The sequence below is a fragment of the Phaethon lepturus genome, unplaced genomic scaffold, assembly GCF_000687285.1.
Source record: "Phaethon lepturus isolate BGI_N335 unplaced genomic scaffold, ASM68728v1 scaffold41997, whole genome shotgun sequence".
NCBI lineage: Eukaryota > Metazoa > Chordata > Aves > Phaethontiformes > Phaethontidae > Phaethon > Phaethon lepturus.
Window position 1 is genome coordinate 6,124 of NW_010554793.1, and position 16,977 is coordinate 23,100.

General features: G+C 40.8%; 1 protein-coding gene across 2 annotated transcripts in view; it reads right to left on the minus strand.

The window, feature by feature from the left end:
• Positions 1 to 483: 483 nt before the first annotated feature.
• Positions 484 to 16,977, minus strand: part of ATG16L1 (autophagy related 16-like 1 (S. cerevisiae)) — a 20,532-nt gene continuing 4,038 nt past the window's right edge. The window contains exons 3-17 of one of the 2 annotated variants that reach the window (XM_010291963.1): positions 16,866 to 16,939; positions 16,410 to 16,661; positions 15,498 to 15,563; positions 12,563 to 12,649; positions 11,758 to 11,814; positions 10,689 to 10,791; positions 8,062 to 8,167; positions 7,873 to 7,943; positions 6,263 to 6,334; positions 4,123 to 4,243; positions 3,181 to 3,286; positions 2,496 to 2,645; positions 2,041 to 2,088; positions 1,573 to 1,674; positions 484 to 1,171 (exon numbers count right to left, since the gene is read on the minus strand). In XM_010291963.1, the coding sequence (XP_010290265.1) occupies positions 1,078 to 1,171; positions 1,573 to 1,674; positions 2,041 to 2,088; positions 2,496 to 2,645; positions 3,181 to 3,286; positions 4,123 to 4,243; positions 6,263 to 6,334; positions 7,873 to 7,943; positions 8,062 to 8,167; positions 10,689 to 10,791; positions 11,758 to 11,814; positions 12,563 to 12,649; positions 15,498 to 15,563; positions 16,410 to 16,661; positions 16,866 to 16,939 (1,509 nt within the window). In that variant the 3' untranslated portion in view covers positions 484 to 1,077. The remainder of the gene's footprint in view (positions 1,172 to 1,572; positions 1,675 to 2,040; positions 2,089 to 2,495; positions 2,646 to 3,180; positions 3,287 to 4,122; positions 4,244 to 6,262; positions 6,335 to 7,872; positions 7,944 to 8,061; positions 8,168 to 10,688; positions 10,792 to 11,757; positions 11,815 to 12,562; positions 12,650 to 15,497; positions 15,564 to 16,409; positions 16,662 to 16,865; positions 16,940 to 16,977) is intronic. The other variant, XM_010291964.1, reaches the window with a different exon arrangement.

Sequence of the window (16,977 nt, forward strand, 5' to 3'; positions counted from 1 at the left end):
ATGGTTTTGGATGCTTCAACAGGGACAGAGACAAGACACTAGTCCGTAGCACGAGAGGGCTCCAGCGCAAACAGGAATATTGCACATGTGCTCAAGAAGGGGGCAAGTGGCCTGGAATTGCCAGCACCAAAAGAATGGATTTGGGATTTAATCCCACTGCTCCCCTGTGTTCTACTGACAGCCGCCAGGACAGGACGGATGAACAGAAAAAAGGACCAAACATCTATATTCTGGTACTGAAGTCACAGTATGACTACATTCCTTATCACAGCAGCACAGCAGAAGTTGAACTTCTCTCTCCTCACACCCAGTAACCAAATTGCCTGTGGAATAAAAAGATTAAAAATCTCCTATTTTGTGATACCCAAGCTGCTGAAGGGCATTTCAACAAAAGGATGCAAGAAGTCCTGAAGAACAGACCATTTCCTTACGGACAGGTGAAACGGATACAAAGAGTTCACATGAGTGCTGCAAAACCTGTGTCAGGATCAGAGCAGATCTGAATTGAGCCGGTAACTCAAAGGCAGAGCTGCCAGAGCCACAGGAGACTCTTTAAAAGCTGTTCCAACATTCAGACTGCCTAGGACCTGTCCGTATTTCAGGATCTTCTCACCCCATGCCTGAACTAGGCTACAAGAACAGAACACAGGAGACAGGACATGTATAATGTCAGCAGACACAGTAACTTCTTTCCAACATTTCCAACTCAGAAGTGCTGTAGATACATTTGCGTGACAGGGTATTTGGCACAGCTGTCTGGTGAGGAATCCCTCTAGTATCTTCAGCTCCACTTGGTGCATAGATACTGCATGTAAAGGCATGACTAAGTAGCATTCTCCATCCAGAACAGCTAATCCCTTGCTGAGTCCGAGTGCCACAGTGCAGTTATGGCTGTAAGAAGTCTCTGACTCAGGCTCCTTCTCCATTGCTTTAGAACTCTCCTCTGGAAAGTGAAGCCCATGCGCATGTTAATATCCCCGCTCAGGATGAATCTGGGCTTGGGTCTCCATTCTGTTCAGCCGCGGATCAGCACCACCACAGAGGTACTGGATGCTCCGCCTTTCACCCTCCATCCAGTCAAAACTCAGACCACAGGACAGCCTTGTTTCCTTTGTCCACACTCACCACGTGGGCACCTGCTGGTGACCACGCAACTGCATTGATAGAAGAACTGAAATGGAAGCCAGGTATAAGTTTACAAAAAACCTGAAGTCTACAACAGCACTTAACATTGGAATGAAATATTACAGTACTCTGACTATCAAAGAAAAAGCGGTTTCATTCCCAGCTCTCAGGAGACCCCTACTTTTAATAAGCCTAAGAGAGATACAGTTTCTTCAGAATACATTAAAAGTGTACTTTATTAGAATCGTATCTCAGTTTAAGAAATGGAACAATAACAAACCTAACCTTAGTTCAGTCTAGAGAATACTGCCACGAATCCATGAATATTAAAAATTCTTGCACACCAATATAAGTCACAAAGCTGTGCAACTACAATTCTTTCAGAACTCAGCAAGATTCATAACCCAGATCCCCACTTCTGATTATACAGCCAGCTTCCCCTCTCACCTATGATGCTTTGCAAGTGTCCTCTCCAATTTCCCAGTGAGCACATTCCAAATGTAGAGGGCCCCATCAGCTGAACCAGCAGCCACATAGTTACCGTCAGGGCTATGAGATCAGAGAAGGTGCAGAAGGCAGAGAACAATTTTCAAGTCAGCAATTTATCGGCACAAACCATCATTCTACCCTCAACTTCCTAAGCAAGAAACTCAGTATTAAACAGTCTTTTACAGTCATGTGTTACCAGCTGCTAACACTAAGAGGTGAAAGTGCTTTGAAACCAGAAAGTTTCAAAGACATTGCATCAACATCTACAGACATACTTTGTCTTGACCAAGAAGTAACCTTGGACAAATCACAAACCCTGCCTCAGTTTTTCTAGCTGTAAATGAGGAAAATACAACCAAGCATCACAAATCACTCACTGCTGCTGGGGAAAGACTTATCAGATGTCTTGCTTATATCTGACCTTACCTGAACACAACTCTCGTCCAGTCAGAGCCACATTTGAATCCCTGGGCACTGAAAAGGCAGAATCAGATAACTCTAAAATTCATTTGTAAGAAGATGGACTTCCAGGTTCTCACTAAAGAGCATGGCAAGGATTTCTACATGGTTCAGAATAAGCTCTGGTACCCCTTTATCACAATTTGCATTTCTCATACCACCTCCCCTCAACCCCATCTGAGGAAATGCTTTCCTTTAGGCCAAAGACTTCTAAGCCAAGCTATCTTCTTTAAAGAGGTAAATGAAAAGATCCACCAGAGCAGATCTGTGCTGTTAGACTCTAGAGAACTTTGCTACCCATGCAGGAAAAAAGTTGGGAGACTGCTCTCTGCATGAAGATACTGAAACACACTCCAACACCGAGGGCAATCCGCAATCCAAAGTTCTGAAATTCCAAATGTTCTTGTGGAGCACACACTCACCTGAATGTCTGCTTGACAGCACCAACCCGCAGATCAATGATCTTTAGTAGATCATCACGGGAACAGGTCAAAAGCTCTGTTCGCTCTGAGTTCAGGTCGAGAGCTGTGATTCTTCCAAGCAGCTCCAGTTCTTTTACTATGCTTTCAGTCCTAAAGACAGAAAGGAAAGAAGAAGAGAGAAAGAAAAAGGAAAGAGTAAACCAGGGTCCAGAAGCCAAACCACTGGATCAAAACTTTGACTTGTTGGAAGAAGAGGAGAAAAAGGATTACTGGTTTATTCTCACATTTTGATTCGTTCCGAAGCTAGATCTCACTTTGTGGATAATATTTCCAGCCAATAGTCAGATACTACTTTCCTCACAACCCTACCCTTTGAAAAACTAGGTAAGATCTAGAATGGCAAGTACTGACCAATGCAAAATATTTACAAGAAAGCAGACTGCCTTTTCAGGAAAAAAAAACCCAAAGAAAAAAGGCATCCCCAAAAAATCCCAACCCCCAAAAACTGAACAGTAATACTGAACAGTAATAGAAGTAGTAACAAAAGTCTCTTTCAATGGCCTTCTGCAGCTCTTAAAACAGTCTCATCAGCTTCCAAGCTCAGGGAGTTCCCTAGTTCAGATTATACTCTGACAGCAATCCCGTAACTATACCTACACTATAAGCTCTCTTACAATAGTTTTACCTGATGTCCCAGAAACGAATTTTCTTATCAAAGTGTCCACTCATGACACATTGCTCAGTACATACGATGTCATTGCAGCTAGATCCTGCAAACACTGTTTTTATACCTAAAAAGGATAAACCAATAGTGACACACTGAAATTCATACTGTGCAAACTGATGAAAACAAAAACAGAAAATAATCAGTATACCACACACACAGTGGCCACACAGAACAGTGTCCAAGTAGTGCCACAGGGCAGACAAGTCAGGATTATTCTAAGACAGAGTTTAAGTCGTCAACAACCTCTCTGCCCTTCTCAATCTCCTTTGCTGTGGCTAATATCCCTTCAAATGCTCCCATGACAGCTGCTTTACTTCCACTTTGTATTTAGACAGCTATGATTTGCTACTGTTAAGCAACATGAAACTGTCTCCTCGACCTATGTTTGCAGTTCAGGTATCAAGGTAACCTTGAATCGCAACTTCTCTCTCAGTGCAAACAGGTCTAAGAACCATCAATAGGAGAAAAGCCAAGGAAATAAGGCATTTCTCCCCCCCAAAATCTGTATGCTAGCACTTCCTTCATTTGAGATGTTGAAATTTTTGGTACATTTCCAAGAGACATTTCCATCCACCTCAGGGTTAAACACTCTGACCTGGCTCCAAGTTTTTAGTGGAAGACTAAAATACCCACCCCCAGACTGGTAAACAAAGAATGCTCACAGAACACAGTTGCTGTTAATAGCATTAACAGTGTTTCCTGCACACACATGATTTCTTATTCTTATTTCAGGTAACAGGCAGAAAGAATCTGATTTCTTGAATCAAAACAGAAGATGGCTGCTAGTTTTTGCTTTTTTAGACTAGCAAGAAGACGAAATAATCTGGCTGATTCAGACTTCCATTTACATTCAGTAGAAGCACAGAACATGCATTAAAGACAGAAGTTTGGTTTCCTTACAAACTTTGCTGCGGAGGTCCCAGAGCTTGAGGGTCCGGTCATGACTTCCCGAAACAATGCGTGCATTGTCCAGCAAGAACTTGGCTGACAGAACTTTACCACTGTGACCTGTCAGGGTGTGCTGAGGAAGAGAGATTTACATGGTAAAATTGCACAGTTCCACTTGCTCAGTTTCCTTGCAGCCTGCTAGTTCTGCTATTTAACAACTTAACAGAGACAATTTTAAATCATAATTTGCACATCTACTGCATTGCTTGGAGAAAAAAGCACCTATTCTAGTTAAACAGAGATTATCACCAAGTAGGAGCGTTAAGTACCACAGAGTTCAGCCTGATGCTGGGAGACACAGGTCACCTTTGGCTGCAGCTTCTCTAGCTACTCGGGGAACCCGCAAGCTCCTTTCCTCAACACTCCATACACTTACATTTCATGGACAAATGGTAACTGCAACACAGCCTTGCAGGAGAGATGAGGGGAAGGGTTAAAGCATGCTGAAAATTGAAATCATGCCTTCAGGTTTTTACAATGAGCTTCTCTCATGGATACCACAGGGTATCTAGTCTCCACTGTTGTTACATTTTCAAGCCTGAAAGCCAAGACAAGCAGAGATTTCAGAAACCTGCAGCAGTTTCTGTAACTGCTTTTGTTTTCATCCATTGCAGGGGGAAGCTCTGTGGGGCTGAGAAGAATATGAACCCCATTCACTTCAAACTACTGAACATTTACATACTAAATCACAAAACAGATAATGAACGACTAAAGTAAGAATTGGGAAAAACAAGAGAGAAATCTTTGTTGTACAGTTATTTTTTTTTTAAATACTCAAAGGACTATCAAATTACACAAAGCAACCAGGGCTTACAAAATACAACACAAACTCTGAAAGAATAGATCATCCCATAAAGACTACTTAGTCTTAAGAAGGGACACAAACCCCAGAAAGGATCTAAACTTTCACTGCATCTCTGTTCTTGCTGCATAGTCATTATGTATAGGTATTTGCATTTAAGGAAGGAGTTTGGTTATCATTTACCATGATTTCAGCTTCACTGCCTCCTGCTCACGTGCAAGCCATGACAAAATCTGTACCACTCACACTCAAAACAAAGAATGCACTATTATCTCAGCAAACAATGAATACACTTGCCCAAAGTTGCTAGTCACCAAGGACATCAAAAAATTACAGGAAGATAACGTGAAGCCAGATGGATGTTTGAAGGGATAACTAACTTCTTGTAGTGAGTTATCTATAGCCTGCTAAACTTTTTTCACTACAACTGACATCCAATAGTAGGTTTTGTAGCCAAACAGAAGCTGCAAAAGAACCGATATTCTTCACTTTAACTGAGACCTGACATCTCCACGCTGAGAACTACCCAGTGAATTACAAGCAACTGTAGCTTATAACTGACATGTGAAATGTCAGAAGATTCAGAACGAAGTAGTATCTTCCTAAAACAAAAAATTGAAGAAAAAGTGTACGTAGGAATGACAATTAAAAAAAACGCTTGGAAAACTGAAAAGAAACTTTTATTTTGGTCAGAGGTGAATCTTTCTTTAAACTAGAGCAAGCACTTGGAGAAGAACGTGAGTACAGAGGAGTTGGGAGGAGAGGAGGAATCTTTCAAAAGACAACGAGAATAAAGCACTTTTAGGCTTGCTGCCTTTAACAGCTAGGCAAAGGACTCCTTTTCAAGAATGCTGCTCCTGACTTAAAACAGACACCTTCCCTCCCCCACCATCGCCCCACCTTCTGCAAACACTTCTTCAGCAGACCTCTCCTTGGATTGAGGCTAAAACATTGAAATGGTTCTCCATATACTATCAGAAGCATTTAAATCTCCAGAGGGGGATGCAAAAGTGTATTGGGTTTACACGGCAAAGTTTTGCTAGCGGGGTGGGGCTGTATTGTGAAAATCTGCAGTAACTGAAACTTCCTGCAAGGCTGTGCAGATCCCAATACTGTATTTTAGGTCTTCCTGTGAAGATCCTTAAGAGAAATAAAGATCCTCTTAACAAAATGAATTATTGAAAGTGTTTGTAAATGCTCAACTTTCAAGATTGCTGTGTCCCCATTAGACAAAACTGGAAATAGAGGACATAAGCAGCCTGGGCACTGCTTTGCCTTCAAAAGACTCACCCGTAATCGATTGTCATCAACTGTCCAGATTCTACTGGCAAAGTCATTTGAAGCTGCTAAGAGGTAAGAACCCTGTGAACACAAGATAAATTTAAAACTACTTCTGCAAGTCGATATGCAAATTAAACTCAAAAGTATTTCCAATAAATCATTAAAACCATATTAGTACTGCATTGCCAAGGGAAAAAAAAACCAAACACAAAATCAAAACAAAAAAGTCAGTAGCACATACCAGTAACGAAAGCTAGCATAACAGCTCTCAAAAAGGCTATGGCTTTTTCTTCTCACCAAAATGTGACAGTGATTCGTAGACTCATAACAACAGATAAAAGGAGTAATAATAACCAGATCAGAAAGGACATCCTCCTTCCCTTTCTGCCCCCAGATGCTGCAGTGAGGAACTGGGTACTAGTTTACCCTTGTCTATTGTGGGGGGGGGGGTCCCTTTTTTTATTTTTCACAGGGAAAAACCTCTGCATCATCTACCCCTACAGCTTAGGTAGGTCTCAGAGTGGAATTCGTCCAATTCTTGCAATTTGCATTACAATTCTAGCATTTATAACTAAGATTCCAAAAACTACATCTGTAAATGGAGAGATAAATTGACTTGCTCATGGCTTTGGGCTCCTCCAAGTCATCCATGATGGAGAATGGTCACCATAAGATTCATGTTTGCACTCCTGTCTCCTAAATCCTTTAGAGCCCATTAGCATCTCACCTCAGGCAGTTCTCACCTCAAATGTGTTCAAGCAACTTGCAAAAAATCAGAACTAGATTCTCCTGCAGATTAACAGTGATAGCAAATCTCTAATGAGCTCGTCCGTGTCCAAAGGAAGGATCCTTTTGGGTCTGTATCAATAGTTTCGCACATAGAATCGTCAAATGGAAGAAGTGTCAGCTTTGGTCTACTGTCTATGCAGTAGAGTATTGTGTTACGGGAGAGGTCTCAGCAGAAAAGTCAGATCACATGTCCAGTTGTAACAATCCAAGACCCCCAACTCCTTCAAGTAGGACTGTTGGATGCTGATCACAGTCATGTCTCCGATACTTCAGGTTAACATGAACTGAACACATCACAAGCTGTCAGCAAACACTCTGCCAGCCACACCATTACTGTGCCATGACCAGTGAGAAATTGCTGGGAGAAAAGGTCATGGAAGTGCAAGTCATAGGATAATCAGACCTTTTACTATTCATCACAGACCTCAGCAGAGCAGTTACGGAAATAAGCTTCACAGAAATAAAGCTTCAGTATATTTGCTTCTTTTGTGCTGTTATACCAGCTTTAATGGGAAGGTAAAGACTAATTTCCTACTTTAGACAAAGCAGAGTATATTTTAATGTAATTTTATCATAATAGCCCATAACAGCCAATGTCTGAGCTGCACATCATCTTCTGATTTGTAAAGCAAAGATGAGAATTATAGACTGCAGCATATCAAATAAAGTTCCTTTGTAAAACTGTTAACTACTTGCAGTTACTCTCTGCAGTATTTTAACTCATTTCTTAGGTAACTTTTCAAAGTGTTAGAATGGAAATTGATAGAGCACAACATAATTCAATTAATTTATTCCCAATCACAAACAGCGAATATTGCACAGATACTCACAGCACTATCAAATTCTATGCTTGTAATCCCAGCATTACTACCAGAGAGGGAACCTTTGGGCTCACACCTATCTGCACAGAGAAAGACGAACAAAACTTAAGCAATAGATTAGAACAGAAGCCAACACAAAGTAAACTATAATATGAGTTTGTTCAGCATCCCACCATACCCCAAAGCAAAAAAGTTTACCTCCCAAGACTTCCCAAAGCTTAACCCTCCGGTCCATGCCTCCTGTTGCTAGTAACCGGGAGCCAGGGCTGAACTGCACTGCATTCACCTCCCCATCGTGTGCATCCTGAGGAGTGGAAGGAACAGAACAGCCACCCAAATCGGAATTAGGATAGAGCCAAAACTCACAGATTAGAAAGGTATAGTACTTAAAGGTTATACAGAACCACAGCTGTAGAACTTTCAGCGCTACATAGAAAACAAAGCCACAGACTGAAACTCTACTACAGTTGATGGTGTACAGAGCAAGCAAAAAGGATGATCCTTCTCTAAAGGAAAAAACCAAAAGCATATAAAGAAAAACACTAGCAAGGAATCAACAGTCATAGTAAACTGCCAGGAGCCCTACAATACTTCAAAAGTTTAGGCTTTATACATTCAAGCTTTTAAGTTACACCAGAAAAACATTAAGGAAAGGACAGAAAACATTAACAGGTGATATCCTGTAGAAGGAAACTAACTTTTCATTCCTCCATTTAGAGCCAGCCATGGAACATCATCCAATCAGTTCATGCAACCACAGAACACTCAAGTCAGGCCTGAAAGTCTGCTAGAAAACAGCGTAACAGATTAACTGCATTCATTTACTGTATTGTGATAATGCTACTCTATATTGGTGATGAAGTAGTACCAGCGCAATTGTGACTTGGAACAGCACCTTCTCTCACTGAGAACCTGGGCTTAAACTGTGGTTCCTATCTGCACATGCAGTGATCTCTGCTTTCTCACAGCTTAATGTTTTGAAGCTTGAGTTGGCTACTTAATAGTGATTCTTAACCTTTTAAAACCTCTGAGAATTTAAAAATTCCTTCCTTTTTTCTCCCCTGTTAATTTCATGTCTTTATACTACTTACCTACACACTATTAGTACCACATTCTTAATTCATTTCCTGCATTCTTTTTTAAGTATTTTCACTAACTGCTCTTTTGAAAGCAGTTTTTCTGGAAACTTTTATTTTTCTGGTACTTGTTGCTTGAACAGTTGTCTGCCAGCTCATATTTAAGGGTCATCACACTTCAAATCTGATCTTTCTGCAAGTGTGGAAGAGCCATTCAGAACAAAACTGGACAAAGGTCTTGCCTAGAAACCATGCTCAATGAAGTGACTACCTTCTGCTCCTTCCTAAGCCTGTTCGACTCATCTCTCCAGAAGGAAGCCCAGACGCTCCCTGTACCTGCCAAACCTCTGGCACAGAGCGCCAGTTCATTCCTGGAATGTTCTGCTGGAACTGGACACGTCCTCACACCCTGCCTGGGCTCTAAACACGAGCTAGAACACAACACATATCTCCAGAAGGAACATATGGATTCCCATGAAATGAGGTGGGACTTTTTCCTTCTAATATTGCAGTGCTAACCATACATCACCTCCATACTGCCACAGTCTGACAGGCTTACTATGCAGCTGTTCCTACTCCTGCTGCAAGATGGGGAATTGGGAATGGGGCAGCACTCCCCACATTTCCAAGACTAGGGGTCAGCATCATCTACTGTGGTTTGCCCCTCCATATTGGGAAGACAGGCTGCGCTGCTCTTGGAAGTTCAGATGACATTACAGAAGATCAAGTGAAAGGCGAAAACAACATAAGCTCTCACATGGCTCTTGAAAACCTCACATATATAGCTTCATAATACCTTTTATCATTAAATTAGCCAGGATTGACATCTGTTGATCAACTGTGCTTGCTGTACATAGTTAGAGGAGGGGAGATGTCACAACACATACCGAAGCCATGAATACCTCCTCTGATGCTCCCTATTCAAGCCAGGCTGTCACTTAAGTTATGACCCTGTTCTCACTTCAGGTAACATTGCCACTGCCTCCACCCTACGACAGCCACTAGAGAAGATGGTGACAGGGCAGGCTAGGAATACACAAGCCTCCATGCTGCAGTGAGCCACTCTGTTAGTCTGGGTGAAAAACAGAAGTAGTTTCAGATCTGTGAAATATTCATATCCAGATTTGGAGTGCCTGAGAAAGCTCAAGAGGAATGTTAAAACAAGTAGCTGCGTTACAAGACAATGTACCACGATATCTTTCATTCAGAAGGCGATGCCCTTCACAGAAGTTTAAGTTTGGCCTTGTGAGGCCAAAACAACACATAAAGGAGGTCTCAGCTTGAAAACTTTAGATCACACACAACAAATGAAGACACCCCACTACCACAAGCTCCTCTTAACCAGTTCTGTTGGATGACATCCAGTGCCACAACTCCCTTCACTGTGGAGAACTGGAACTGAATTAATCCCAAACTGTCAGCAATCTTTTCCTCAGTCATAGCCCTACTACGGCATGACAGAACAGGGACTGCTGGGAGCCAAGAGGGTAATGGAGTGTAATTCCCCTGTGCCCTCAGACCTTTTACTAGTCATCATTGACCTCAGCAAGACAGACATCAAGCACACTGGCTCTGAGAAGCATTTGGGCTAAGAATTAAATGTGATGAACTATGCTACTAAATCAAGAATTCCTTCTTGTTTGGCAATGTTAATAGAAAGTTTCAGATCACTTCCCACACAGATAGGGTTCACTTCCTCCAAATACAGTAAAGGGAATGGTAAAAGTTGGTAATTCTTTCTATACTTACAAAGACACATATGGCAGTAGTGGGCACTCTCACTTCTTTACTGGCACCTGGATGTGGCTCTATATTATCCTGGGGAGCAGGGAATGAGGACAAAGAACGCCTCCTGAGACGAAACAAAGCAGAAATATTTTAAAATGAGAAGTGAACGCTGTTTCTCTTGTGTTCATCCAGATCTGTACCTGTCACTTAACTACACTGTACAGTGATTAAAAAATGGGGGAAGGAGTTTTTCCACTTTCTTTTATCCCATCTTTCAAAAATTACATTTGTCATGTAACACTACATCCACTTGTGGCTTTAGAGATTTCATAGTACGCCAGATAAGTTACCTGAACTGATTACTGACCTCATTTTCGAGCAATCATTTGTTTTTTAATAGGAAAGAGAAACATAGGAATGACTGCAGCTGAGTTCAGCTGGAGAGACTGCAAGTCCGTCACTATGGCTAGGGGAGACTCAATACCATTGCAGCGCTACATCCCAGGCAGCAAAATGCTCCATTCAAAAGCTCGGGCTGCACCACTTAAGCCAAGACTGTGCATCTAATGCAGAGCTTTTCTTAGAAGGATTGGCTCCACTCTGGATACTAAGCACAGAACCCAACAACTTATTTTAAATCACCCTATTAAAGGAGCAAAGTGCAGTTGAAAGCAAGAGCAAACCCCATGTATTCTCTCCGCACAGAGGGGCTCATTGCCTCTCTAACTGTAGACAGTTTCTAACCAGTGTTATCAACATCTGAAATCTAATCAGGATAACACAGCTGGGTTCCATGTTACTTCAATGGAATACATTCACATGCTGGACTAAGAGCGGATAATGTTTTCACCTGGCAGCATCAGAAGATTGATGTCCCAAAAGGGGAGACTCAGACAGACTGGAGGGAAAGGTCAGAGGTCAGCACACGGCAAGATGGAAGAAACAGGAAGTTGAGGAGAACAAAAAAGAAAAAAAGGCAGAAGCTAGAAGAAAGGCTGAAGTTATTTGTTCGTATTCCCTGCATCACCAAGATTTTGGTGTACATTGAAACCAATATACAAAACAAAGAGGTGAAAGTGTTCTAACCTACCCAAAGATATTACTGATAGAGTCCAGAAGGCCTCCAGCTGGCTGGGAGAGTCGCTTACTGAAGGAGGGGAGGACAGGTTTAAACCTTGTGAATAGCTTCTCCACAGAAAGATCAATACAAATACATTTCACAGCAACAAGTCTCTGGAAAGACTCCCTCCCCTGCAGACCCAGTCCGAAGACCGAAAACACCAAAGGCAGGCATCAGTTCAAAAGTCACCAGTAACTACAACTCAGAACATAATCTGCGAGTGAAGTTTCTTTAATTTCCCCTCAACCTCCACCCTGTGATTTACTGGGTTTAGATATAAACAGTCTGCCAAGTCTGAAGTTTCAACCAAATTAATCCGTTCTCTCATGTAACAACCTCTTACTTTCCACTCACTAGTATTTGAGGGGAAGAAAAAGATGCATTTAATCTAGGTGAAGATTAAAAAAAAAAACACAAACCCAGCTATTTGCAAAGTCACATTGATGTCTTGTACAATAACTGAGGCATAATACAACAGGCACTGTAATACCCATGTTATTGACTATTTTGATTTTAAACCTTTCTTTTTAAGATTAAACACAGATTTTTTCAGACACTAACTTAATTAAAACAGCAAAGGAAAAACAGCGTATCTAAAGCATGGTAACAGAAAACAGAGCACATGAGTTTCATACTGCTCTGGTGGAAGTGCTAAACTGTGTTCCAGTTAAAGGCAGGTAAAAACCCTATGTAACATTCCCAACATTGTTCCAGCTCTCTTATACCCCTTGTTCTTCCTCAGTGACGTGGTACAAAACTCTCTTGGTCTACAAACCTGGATGTTCGGCTGACAGCTCGCACTGGAGATGTCTCCTCAGCTGTGTCAGAGGTTTCATCTGCAAGCACTTCAATATCATCATCCCTGCTGAAGTGACAGAAAACACTTCATTTTCAATCAGCCAGAGCATCCTATGGAAACTACTCACTGATGTATAGGAACTAAATGGACGACACTGTTCCGGTGTCTGTCAGTGTCCGCGCCCAACCCACACCTAGGTTTATTTAGCTGTAGTAACATGTAGGTAGATTGAGACAACACAAACACGGATCTAGCTGTCACAGCCAGAAATGCTACATTCAACATACAATGTCTGAAAAGAAGTACATGCAGCACCTAAATTTTTTTCTTTCCAGCTGCCAATTACACTCTTCACTGACAACAGGGTTGGATTCCCCACCACCACCACATTTATGTTGACAGGCATCCTTTCCATATTGTCTTTACTACAGGCATTATATTTCAGCTTGCAGCACTACATGCAGCATTATAAAGACCTTTCACATCTGAGCAAGACTTTGCTAGAGTGAACTGTATTTGCTGGAACAGTTACAGAACAGCAAAAGCATGAGTTATTGCAACCCCAATTATAGGTGATATCCTATTTTCACAGCACCTTTTTTGCTGTTCCAAAACAAGGAAGTATTTAAAAAGCACACAAGAGTGTGAATTTTCCTTCTTCATCCACATTAAAGACATCTGGATACTTTCTATACTGTGGTACTTCAGGTGCTGCTCCATTAAGTACAAGGGATGTTTTGGTCCACTTCATTAAAGTGTTGGTGCACAACCAAACAGAAGCGTGAGGTTCCAATACATATACCATACATTAATCCAGCTAAACTACTCAGCTGATGCTAAAAGGTTTTTCTCCATTAGTCATCATGGGCTCTGGCAATCTAATATTTTTTCCTTCAATGATGATTTTTCCTCCACTGCTGATTTGGCAGGACAAACTATTTTTAAACACACTCTATCAACCTGATGCCATTTGACTGAAGAGGAAGTTTAAATTCAGCATTTAAGTACAAATAAACCAATTGCTGCCATCAGATACACTCAGCTGCAAAAGAATTAAGAGGATAGGACCATTTTTAATGTCTCCTTTCAGAACATAGCTGCACTTTTAAGTTCTGAGGTTTTGGGGGACAGTATATATGAAAAGGCTACAGAAAACCCATACTCTGATTGAAAGTATCAGGCTGATATTTGAATAAAACAGTATCAAGTTCTGTTGATTTTTTTTTTTAATCAGAAGTTTGAGCTATTCAAATTTTATGTAGCAAAAAAAACTTCCCATGTTAACATATTTTTGAAGGGAATATAAACACCAGGGCACACTCCTTGAAATGCTGCTATTTTCCCCTTCAGTAAGCAGCACATTTATACAATGCAAACCCTCTAAAAATTACGAAATCAAAAAGGAATCAAAAAGATCTGTGAATCGGAGTTTAAGTAATTTACAGAAGCAACTATTTTCTAGATTTTTTTTTTTTTAAACAGGGTTCTTTTTAAGTTCTCAGGGTCTCATATGAAATTATTTATGAAACACTGACACCATCATCTTCATCACAACAGGAAGTGAAATATTCAAGCCGTTGTGCTACAGCTGCCTCTGAGCTCAGCTCTAAGATAGGAAGGTCTCGCTTTGGGTAATGGAGCAGAAGCTTAACAGGGAAAGTGGCCACAGATATTACATGTGTGTTTCCCCTCTCAGCGCAACATTATTTATTGAAGAGTGTAATAATTTAAGATATGCTGTGTGTATTTACAGCAAATAACGTGGACAAAAGGGATATCACTATTCTTATGAGCTGGGAAGACTGTCTGTCCTCTGGCTGGGGACTGTCCACTGGCCTATGACACAGAGGTCAGCAGTAATCTTGTCATGGAGAGTCACATCTCAATAAGCTAAGGGAATGGAAGCATTTAAACTTTTTTATAAAAAAAAGCAAAGCAAATTGTGCTAACTAGTTGTATTGTTAATTGCAGTTTCAATTTTCCTTTCAAATGCTACAAGCTCTTATATTCCCCTTATACAAGCTCTTCCTACATACCCCAGACTTTTGCATGGGCCCCCTTCCAGAGAGGATACATTGCTTCTATAATGTGCAAGGACACACAGCACAGAGACCTAATGTGATTACACGATGCAAATACAAAGATAAGATATCAAGAAAAAGCCTGCACAGCGCTCTGGCACTGTGCTCCAAGGACTGTCTCAGCTGTTTCCAGCACAATGCAGCAGGTGTAGTTTTTTCTGGATTTGGCTAATACAAGTGCCAATAACCTTATCAGCCTGGTGCAAAGCACCTATACCATCAGCTGCCCACTTCAGTCAGCTGACTAAATACCACCCAGGAGTAAACACAGCAGCAAATATCCATGTGCTGCTGCTGAAAAGAACAACAGACTAGAGATATTTATCTCTGGCTTGCCAGGAAGAGTTACTGCACACTTACCTATTTTTTTCCTACAGAATAAATCTTTCCCAGTATGGAAGTGATCGATATACTTCCACCCACCCTAACTCACTCAGTACCTGTTCCTACAGGAAACCCTTCATCATAGCTATTTGTAGTCTAACACTTAAAAATGTAGGCACCTCAAGAGTGTATTGTTCCACGATTAAAGAACTATTTTAAAGACGAAAGGCACAACATAAATGTTTTTATGCAGAGATAATATATATTCACTGTATGAACCATTCTTAGGACTTTCAGTCCAAGCATCTATGTTCAGTCATAACAGAAATCCTTCTTCTGGAAGTTCAAGTAAGGAGAATTACTGTGTATTTTTGACTTTGCACCAAAGTTTCAACACTCCTCTACATCACCAAATTTAGAAATACCAAACATACTATTTATCATGCATCTGCATAAAACTGAAGCATGAAGTGATGAAGGAGATTCAGTAAATCAAGACTGCTTACGGTTCAACAGGCAGGGGTTCTTTGGCAGCTTCTGCTAGCTCCTTCTGCAGCCTGGCTTGTCGTCTCCTAAGAAAAGGAAAACAAGTTTGTTTTTTTTTAAAAAACTTCCTTAATCCCATTCCAGAGGTTACCCTGCACAGTTTTGATGGCCTTCATAAGATTAAAAAAAAAAAATCAGACCACTGCCCCAATCTTACCCTGCTTTTCGAGATAGCAGTTTTCTCACTGTGAATAGCGAAGGACAAGATCAACTGAGTGAGGCATTACGGCAAAGTGTACCTATGGCCCTTTATGACCCATATGAATGCGGATTTGCTTGGAGTGCAAGAACAATGATTATGTTAGTAAAAACAATACGAAACTGACAAGTACTATGAAACTTGTCTTATAGCTCTTGGTCTCCAAGTATTGTTAGTTGGCAAGTAAACTGAAACAATTCAGAAGAATAATTATTATTTCGCAAGGAAAAGAGTACAAACTTATTTATGCAAGTTATACATAGTTCACATAATTCAGTTTCATGGCAGCTTCTCATTTTAGCAGAATGCAAAATACACTTAAATTGGTTAAGTCAAAAAAAGGATAAAACTAGGAGTAATACCAAGATGCGATATGAACAGGAGAAGTCCAAATCTAATATCAGCAAATAACCCCAGTTTCTATCTGATTTATGATCTTTAGGCCATAGTTAAATGTTGTTCAAAAGAAACAAAAGAACATGTTTTTTTCATTTAAATGACAGGAATGTTTTCACAAAGCATCCCTCTGTGTTGGCCACAAGGAGGAACACAAAGTTCTGGATTCTCATTGTGTTGTGCAAGAATACCAAATCTGGTTTTATCCTATGCACTCGTAAGTATTCAAAAAAATATATTGGGAAGTAGTTTATCAAATAAAGGTCATCAGTCTCACCTTGAATCCTTTTCATTTTCTGCATTCAAACGATTGGCTTCTTGTGCTTTCTCTGCCATCCAACGTGAGACCAGCTCCTGGTTGTCTTCAGTAGTTTTCCTCAGTTTCTCCTCCAAGGCATTGAAGGTGATCTGGAGAGCATCATATTCATCTTTCAGTGTCTGATTAGCTCGCTCAAGGTCTTGCAGTTTGCTACGCAATTCCTGGCACTCTGTCTCCAGTTCAGAGATCTTTTGCAAATACTCTGCAATTCTGGAACGGCAACAAAATATACAAAACAATGAGGATCTCCTTTGGGACCTATACCACCCACCGTTGTGCTATTTGTACAATGCCTAATGTAGGAATTTTTAGCCCATGGCTAGGACTCCTAGAGAGTATTATAACACTAATAAATAACTCAACCAGAAGTCTAGGTCTCATACCAACCACACAGACAAAACAGTTCCAACTCACTTTGCTTCATTCATCTGCATCTCTTTGTCCTTCTGCTGCATTTGGTTATTCAGATCAATTACAGACTGTGCCAACTAGGGAGAGGAGAAAATTATATTACAAAATGCAGGAA